This window comes from Agelaius phoeniceus, chromosome 3 (genome assembly GCF_051311805.1).
Source record: "Agelaius phoeniceus isolate bAgePho1 chromosome 3, bAgePho1.hap1, whole genome shotgun sequence".
NCBI classification, from domain to species: Eukaryota; Metazoa; Chordata; class Aves; order Passeriformes; family Icteridae; genus Agelaius; species Agelaius phoeniceus.
Window position 1 is genome coordinate 2,173,198 of NC_135267.1, and position 8,795 is coordinate 2,181,992.

The 8,795-nt window shown below is 37.3% G+C and overlaps 1 protein-coding gene across 1 annotated transcript in view; it reads left to right on the top strand.

Moving 5' to 3' along the window:
* PTRHD1 (peptidyl-tRNA hydrolase domain containing 1) overlaps window positions 1–1,879 on the top strand; it is a 2,303-nt gene extending 424 nt beyond the window's left edge. Inside the window, exon 2 of the mRNA XM_077176374.1 lies at window positions 1,582–1,879. Within this exon, the coding sequence (XP_077032489.1) occupies window positions 1,582–1,777 (196 nt within the window). The 3' untranslated portion in view covers window positions 1,778–1,879. The remainder of the gene's footprint in view (window positions 1–1,581) is intronic.
* The last annotated feature ends 6,916 nt before the right edge of the window (window positions 1,880–8,795 follow it).

Below are 8,795 nucleotides of genomic sequence, written 5' to 3' on the forward strand. Positions count from 1 at the left end.
TTTAATTTTGAATATTTTAGAGAATTTTCAATGAGGTAAAAATCCAGTTAATTTCCATAAATTTGGAAAATTTTTATGAGGAAAAACCCCATTAATTTTCAGTATTTTAGGGGTTTTTTATGAGGTAAAAATCGCTTTAATTTCCATAACTTTGGAAAATATTTATGAGGGAAACCCCATTCATTTTCAATATTTTAGTGATTTTTAATGAGGAAAAATCCTGTTAATTTCCATAACTTTGGGGTTTTTTAATGAGGTAAAAATCCCTTTAATTCCCATAACTTTGGAAAATTTTCATGATGGAAAAACCCCATTAATTTTCAATATTTTAGGGAATTTTTAATGAGGTAATAATCCAGTTAATTTCCATAACTTTGGAAAATTTTTATGAGGAAAAACCCCATTAATTTTCGATACCTTAGCAATTTTTCATGACAAAAAATCCCGTTAATTTCCATAAATTTGGGAATTTTTAATGAGGTAAAAATCCAGTTAATTCCCATAACTTTGGAAAATATTTATGAGGAAAAACCCCATTAATTTTCAATATTTCAGGGATTTTTAAATGAGGAAAAAATCACTTTAATTTCCATAACTTTGGGAATTTTTTATGAGGGAAAAATCCCTTTAATTTCCATAAATTTGGAAAATTTTCATGAGAAAAAACCCCATTCATTTTCAATATTTTAGGGATTTTTAATGAGGTAAAAATCCCTTGAATTTCCATAACTTTGGAAAATTTTTATGAGGAAAAATCCCTTTAATTTCCGTAACTTTGGGGTTTTTTTTAGGAAAAACCCCATTAATTTTCCATATTTTAGTGATTTTTAATGAGGTAAAGATCCCTTTAATATCCATAACTTTGGAAAGTTTTTATGACGAGAAACCCCATTAATTTTCAATATTTTAGCGATTTTTAATGAGGTAAAGTTCCCTTTAATTCCCGTAACTTGGGAATTTTTAATGAGGGAAAAATCCCTTTAATTTCTGTAACTTTGGAGTTTGAGGAAAAACCCCATTAATTTTCAGTATTTTAGGGGGTTTTTATGAGGTAAAAATCCCTTTAATTTCCATAACTTTTGGAATTTTTATGAGGAAAAGTCCCTTTAATTTCCATAATTTTGGGAATTTTTAATGAGGTAAAAATCCAGTTAATTTCCATAAATTTAGAAAATATTTATGAGGAAAAACCCCATTAATTTTCGATATTTTAGGGATTTTTTTAATGAGGAAGTAAAAATCCCTTCAATTTCCATAACTTTGGGGTTTTTTTTGAGGAAAAACCCCATTAATTTTCAATATTTTAGGGATTTTTAATGAGGTAAAATTCCCTTTAATTTCCATAACTTTGGAAAATTTTCATGAGGAAAAACCCCATTAATTTTCAATATTTTAGCGATTTTTAATGAGGAAAAACCCCATTAATTTTCAATATTTTAGCGATTTTTTCATGCGGAAAACCCCCATTAATTTCCATAACTTTGTGAATACTTAACAAGAAAAAAACCCCTTCAATTCCCCTACACCACCACCCATCTCACCTTGAATTTCATCATAATTTTGTCCTAATTTCCCGAATTAATTCCATTTTTCTTTTTCCCTGCAGGCTCCGGATGAGAATTCCCTGCTGGGTTTGGCGCAGCTGCTGAGGGAGAAGGGCCTGGAGCACAAAATGTGGGTGGAGAAGCCTGAGGGGATCCCCACAGGCCTGGCCCTGCGGCCTTACCCCAAAGGCCTGGTGCAGCCTCACCTCAGCCATTTCAAACTCCTCAAATGAGTGCAGCTGGAATTTTCCAGGGGTTTTTCCCTAAAAATGCTGGAATTTCGGGCTGGAGTTTGGTTTTGGAATGGGAATCTTGGGAGTTTTGGTGGTTTGAAAGCGGTTTCTGGTGTGGTTTTTTTGAGGGGGCTCGTGAGGGGAAAATGGCGGGAAATGGCGGCGGGGGGGGAGAGGGGGAGTGAAAATAAAAAGGAAAAAAGAAATAAAAAGGGAAAAATGGGGGGGAAAAAGAGGAGGAAAATGGGGGGGGAAAGAGGAGGAAAATAAGGGAAAAATTGGGGAAAAGAGGAGGAAAATAAGGGAAAAATGGGGGGGGGAAGGAGGGAAAAAGGAGGAAAATGGGAAAGAAAAATGGGGAGAAAAGGAGGAAAAAAGGAAAAGAAGGGATGGGAAAAGGAGGGAAAATGGGGAAAAAAGGAGGAAAATGGGAAAGAAAAATGGGGAGAAAAGGAGGAAAAAAGGAAAAGGATGGGGAAAAGTAAAGAAGGAAAATGGGGAAAAATGAATAAAATGGGGGGAAAAAGAGGGGGGAGTGAAAATAAAAAGGGGAAATGGGGGAAAGGAAAAATGGAAAGGGAAAAATGGGGGGGAAGGAGGGAAAAGGAGGAAAATGGGAAAGAAAAATGGGGAAAAAAGGAGGAAAAAGGATGGGGAAAAGAAGGAAAATGGGGAAAAATGAATAAAATGGGGGAAAAAGAGGGGGGAAGTGAAATAAAAAGGGGGGAAAAAGAAAAATGAAAGGGAAAAATGGGGGAAAAAGGAGGAAAATGAGGAAAAATGGGGGGAAAAGAGGAGGAAAATAAGGGAAAATTTGGGGGGGAAAAAAGGAGGAAAATAAGGAAAAATGTGGGGAAAAGAGGAGGAAAATAACGGGAAAAATGGGGGAGGAGGAGGGGAAAAAAGGAGGAAAATGGGAAAGAAAAATGAGGAGAAAAGGAGGAAAAATGAAGGAAAAGGAGGAAAAAATGAAAAGGAAAAATTGGAGGAAAATGGGGAAAAAAGGAAAAAAATGGAAAGGGAAAAAAGGAGGAAAACAAGGAAAAAATGGGGGAAGGAGGGAAAAAAGGAGAAAAATGGGGGGAAAGGGAAAAAATTGGAGAAAAAGGAGGGAAAATGAAAAGGGAAAAAGGAGGAAAATAAGGGAAAAATGGGGGGGAGGGAAAAAGGAGGGGGAAAAAAGGAAAATGAGAAGGGAAAAAATTGGAGAAAAACGAGGAAAAATGAAAAGGGGGAAAGGAGGAAAATAAGGGAAAAATGGGGGGGAGGGAAAAAGGAGGAAAATGGGAAAGAAAAATGGGGAGAAAAGGAGGAAAAAAGGAAAAGAAGGGAGGGGAAAAGAAGGAAAATGGGGAAAAATGAATAAAATGGGGGGAAAAAGAGGGGGGAAGTGAAAATAAAAAGGGGGGAAAAAGGAAAATGAAAAGGGAAAAATGGGGGGGAAAAAGGAGGAAAATGAGGAAAAATAGGGGGAAAAGAGGAGGGAAATAAGGGAAAAATGAGGGGAGGAGGAGGGGAAAAAGGAAAATGGGAAAGAAAAATGAGGAGAAAAGGAGGAAAATAAGGAAAAGAAGGGGGGGGAAAGGAGGAAAAATGGGGAAAAATGAAGAAAAAATGAGGGAAAAGGAGGAAAAATGAAAAGGAAAATTAGGGAAAAAAGGAAAAAAGGAAAGGGAAAAATGGGGGGAAAAAAGGAAAAGATGGAAAGGGAAAAATGTGGGGAAATAAGGAGGAAAATAAGGGAAAAATGGGGGGGAAAGGAGGAAAAATGGGGAAAAAAAGAAGGAAAAATGGGGAAAAAATGAAAAGGAAAATTGGGGAAAAGGAAAAATGGAAAGGGAAAAATGTGGGGAAAAAAGGAGGAAAATAAGGGAAAAATGGGGGGGAAAGAGGAGGAAAATGGGAAAGAAAAATGGGGAGAAAAGGAGGAAAATAAGGAAAAAATGGGGGGAAAGGAGGAAAAATGGAGAAAAAAGAAGGAAAAATGGGGAAAAAATGAAAAGGAAAATTGGGGAAAAAAGGAAAAATGGAAAGGGAAAAATGTGGGGGAAAAAGGAGGAAAATAAGGGAAAAATGGGAGGGAAAGGAGGAAAAATGGAGAAAAAAGAAGGAAAAAGGAGGAAAAATTAAAGGAAAAAATTGGGGGAAAAAGGAAAAATTGGAAAGGGAAAAATGTGGGGAAATAAGGAGGAAAATAAGGGAAAAATGGGGGGAAAAGGAGGAAAAATGGAGAAAAAAAGAAGGAAAAATGGGGAAAAATGAAAAGGAAAATTGGGGAAAAAAGGAAAAATGGAAAGGGAAAAATGTGAGGAAAAAGGAAAAATGGAAAGGGAAAAATGTGGGGAAAAAAGGAGGAAAATAAGGGAAAAATGGGGAAAAAAGTGGGGGGGAATAGGGGGAAAAGGAGGGGAAAAAAGGGAGGAAAATTTGGGGAAAATGGGGAAAATGAAGAAAGGAAAATGGGGAGAAAAGGAGGGAAAAAAGGAAAATGGGGGGGAAAAGAGGAGGAAAAAGGGAAGAAAATGGGAAAAGAAAGGAGGAAAAAATGGGGGGAAAAGGAGGAAAAAATGTGGAAAATAAAAAGGAAAAGGGAAAAAATGGAAAAAAGAAAAAAGGAAAAGAAAGGAGAAAAGGAAAAATGGGAAAAGAGGGAAAAAGAAGGAAAAAGGAAGAAAATGGAGGAAAAAACTGGAAAAGAAGGGAAGGGAGAAAAAGGAAAAAAGGGGAAAAAGGAACTGGGAAAAAATTTAAAAAGGAGGAAAATGGGGGAGAAAAGGAGGAAAAAAGGAAAAGAAGGGAGGGGAAAAGGAGGAAAAATGGGGAAAAAAGAAGGAAAAATGAGGGAAAAGGAGGAAAATGAAAAGGAAAAATTGGGGAAAAAAGGAAAAAATGGAAAGGGAAAAAAGGAGGAAAACAAGGAAAAAATGGGGGAAGGAGGGAAAAAAGGAGAAAAATGGGGGGAAAGGGAAAAAGGAGGGGGAAAAAAGGAAAATGAGAAGGGAAAAATTGGAGAAAAAGGAGGAAAAATGAAAAGGGGAAAGGAGGAAAATAAAGAAAAAATGGAGGGGAGGAAGGAGGGAAAAAAAGGAGGAAAATGGGAAAGAAAAATGGGGAGAAAAGGAGGAAAAAAGGAAAACATGGGGGGGGAAAGGAGGAAAATGGGGAAAAATGAATAAAATGGGGGTAAAAAGAGGGGAAAGTGAAAATAAAAAGGGGGGGAAAAAGGAAATGAAAAGGGAAAAATGGGGGGGAAAAAGGAGGAAAATGAGGAAAAATAGGGGGGAAAAGAGGAGGAAATAAGGGGAAAATTGGGGGGGAAAAAGGAGGAAAATAAGGAAAAAATTGGGGAGGAGGGGGGAAAATAAGGGAAAAATAGGGGGAAAAGAGGAGGAAATAAGGGAAAATTGGGGGAGGAGGAGGGGAAAAAAGGAGGAAAATGGGAAAGAAAAATGGGGAGAAAAGGAGGAAAAAAGGAAAAGAAGGGAGGGAAAAAGAAGGAAAATGGGGAAAAAATGAATAAAATGGGGGGAAAAAGAGGGGGAAGTGAAATAAAAAGGGGGGAAAAAGAAATGAAAAGGGAAAAATGGGGGAAGGGAAAATGGAGGAAAATGTGGGAAATGGGGGAGAGGAAATAAGGAAAATAGGGGGGAAAAGAGGAGGAAATAAGGGGAAAATTGGGGAGGAGGAGGGAAAATAAATGGAGGAAAATGGGAAAGAAAAATGGGGAGAAAAGGAGGAAAAAAGGAAAAGGATGGGGAAAAGTAAAGAAGGAAAATGGGGAAAAATGAATAAAATGGGGGGAAAAAGAGGGGGGAAGTGAAAATAAAAAGGGGGGAAAAAGAAAAATGAAAAGGGAAAAATGGGGGGGAAAAGAGGAGGAAATAAGGGAAAAATTGGGGGGAAAAAGGGGGAAAATAAGGGAAAATTGGGGAGGAGGAGGGGAAAAAGGGGGAAAATGGGAAAGAAAATGGGGAGAAAAGGAGAAAAAATGAGGGAAAAGGAGGAAAAAATGAAAAGGAAAATTGGAGGAAAATGGGGAAAAAAGAAAAAAATGGAAAGGGAAAAAAGGAGGGAAAACAAGGAAAAAATGGGGGAAGGAGGGAAAAAAGGAGAAAAATGGGGGGAAAGGGAAAAAGGAGGGGGAAAAAAGGAAAATGAGAAGGGAAAAAATTGGAGAAAAAGGAGGGAAAATGAAAAGGGGAAAAGGAGGAAAATAAGGAAAAATAGGGGGGAGGGAAAAAGGAAAATGGGAAAGAAAAATGGGGAGAAATGGAGGAAAAAAGGAAAAGAAGGGAGGGGAAAAGGAGGAAAAATGGAGAAAAAAGGAGGAAAAATGAGGGAAAAGGAGGAAAAATGAAAAGGAAAATTGGAGAAAAGAGAAAAAAGGAAAAAGGGAAAAATGTGAGGAAAAAAGGAAAAGATGGAAAGGGAAAAATGTGGGGAAAAAAGGAGGAAAATAAGGAAAAAATGAGGAAAAAAGTGGGGGGGAATAGGGGGAAAGGAGGGGAAAAAAGGGAGGAAAATTTGGGGAAAATGGGGAGAAAAGGAGGAAAAATGGGGAAAAAAAAAAAAAAGAAGGAAAAATGAGGAAAAAGGAGGAAAAATGAAAAGGAAAAAATTGAGGAAAATAAGGAAAAAATGGGGGGAAGGAGGAAAAAGGAGGAAAATGGGAAAGAAAAATGGGAGAAAAGGAGGAAAAAGGATGGGGAAAAGAAGGAAAATGGGGAAAAATGAATAAAATGGGGGAAAAGGAGGAAAATGAAAAGAAAACAAGGAAAAAAATAAGGAAAAGGGGGGAAAATGGGGGGAAAAGGAAAATGAAAAGGGAAAAATGGAGAAAATGGAGGAAAATGAAAAGGGGAAAAATTGAGGGAAAAGGAGGAAAATAAGGAAAAATTGGGGGGAAGGAAAAAAGGAAAATGGGAAAGAAAAAAGGAGGAAAAAGGAAAAGAAGGGAGGGGGAAAGGAGGAAAAATGAAGAAAAATTAGGAAAAATGAAAAGGAAAATTGGGGAAAAGGAAAAAATGGAAAGGGAAAAATGTGGCGAAAAAGGAGGAAAATAAGGAAAAAATGGGGAGAAAAGGAGGAAAAATGGGGAAAAAATGAAAAGGAAAATTGGGGAAAAGGAAAAAAATGGAAAGGGAAAAATGTGGGGAAAAAAGGAGGAAAATAAGGAAAAATGGGGAAAAAAGTGGGGGGGAATAGGGGAAAAGGAGGGGAAAAAAGGGAGGAAATTTGGGGAAAATGGGGAGAAAAGGAGGAAAATGGGGAAAAAAGAAGGAAAAAAGAAGAAAAATGAGGGAAAATGAAAGGAAAATTGGGGGAAAAGGAAAATGGAAAGGGAAAATGGGGGGAAAAAAGGAAAAGAAGGAAAAGAAGGAGGGGAAAAGGAGGAAAATGAAAAGGAAAAATTGGGAAAAAGAGGAAAAAAGGAAAAATGGAAAGGGAAAAATGTGGGGAAATAAGGAGAAAAATAAGGAGAAATGGGGGGAAAGGAGGAAAATGGAGGAAAAAAGAAGGAAAAATGGGGAAAATGAAAAGGAAAATTGGGGAAAAAGGAAAAATGGAAAGGGAAAAATGTGGGGAAAAAGGAGGAAAATAAGGGAAAAATGGGGAAAAAAGTGGGGGGGAATAGGGGGAAAGGAGGGGAAAAAAGGGAGGAAAATTTGGGGGAAATGGGGAGAAAAGGAGGAAAAATGGGGAAAAAAGGAGGGAAAATGAGGGAAAAGGAGGAAAAATGAAAAGGAAAAATTGGGGGAAAATAAATTGGAAAATTGGGGGGAAGGAGGGAAAAAGGAGGAAATGGGAAAGAAAAATGGGGAGAAAAGGAGGAAAAAGGAAAAGAAGGGAGGGGGAAAGGGGGAAAAATGAAAAGGAAAAATTGGGGAAAAAAGGAAAAATGGAAAGGGAAAAATGTGGGGAAAAAAGGAGGAAAATAAGGAAAAAATGGGGGGGAAAGGAGGGAAAATGGAGAAAAAAAGAAGGAAAAATGGGGAAAAATGAAAAGGAAAAACTGGGGAAAAAGGAAAAAATGGAAAGGGAAAAATCGTGGGGAAAAAAGGAGGAAAATAAGGAAAAAATGGGGGGGGAAAGAGGAGGAAAATAAGGGAAAAAAGGAGGAAAATGGGAAAGAAAAATGGGGAGAAAAGGAGGAAAATAAGGAAAAAATGGGGGGAAAGGAGGAAAAATGGAGAAAAAAGGAGGAAAAATGAGGGAAAAGGAGGAAAAATGAAAAGGAAAAATTGGGGAAAAAGAGGAAAAAAGGAAAAAATGGAAAGGGAAAAATGTGAGGAAAAAAGGAAAAATTGAAAGGGAAAAATGTGGGGAAAAAAGGAGGAAAATAAGGGAAAAATGGGGAAAAAAGTGGGGGGGAATAGGGGGAAAAGGAGGGGAAAAAGGGAGGAAAATTTGGGGGAAATGGGGAGAAAAGGAGGAAAAATGGGGAAAATGAAGAAAAGAAAATGGGGGAGAAAAGGAGGGAAAAAAGGAAAATGGGGGGGAAAAGAGGAGGAAAAAGGAAAGAAAGGAGGAAAAAATGGGGGGAAAAGGAGGAAAAATGTGGAAAATAAAAAGGAAAAGGGAAAAAGAAAAAAGGAAAAGAAAGGAGAAAAGGAAAAATGGGAAAAAAAGAAGGAAAAATGAAGAAAATGGAGAAAAACCAGGAAAAAGGAAGAAAATGGAGGAAAAAACCAGGAAAAGAAGGGAAGGGAGAAAAAGGAAAAAAGGGGGAAAAAGGAACTGGGAAAAAATTGAAAAAGGAGGAAAATGGGGGAGAAAAGGAGGAAAAAAGGAAAAGAAGGGAGGGGAAAAAATGAGGAAAAATGGAGAAAAAAGGAGGAAAAATGAGGGAAAAGGAGGAAAAATGAAAAGGAAAAATTGGGGAAAAAAGAGGAAAAAAGGAAAAAATGGAAAGGGAAAAATGTGAGGAAAAAAGGAAAAGATGGAAAGGGAAAAATGTGGGGAAAAAGGAGGAAAATAAGGGAAAAATGGGGGAAAAAAGTGGGGGGAAAAGGAGGGG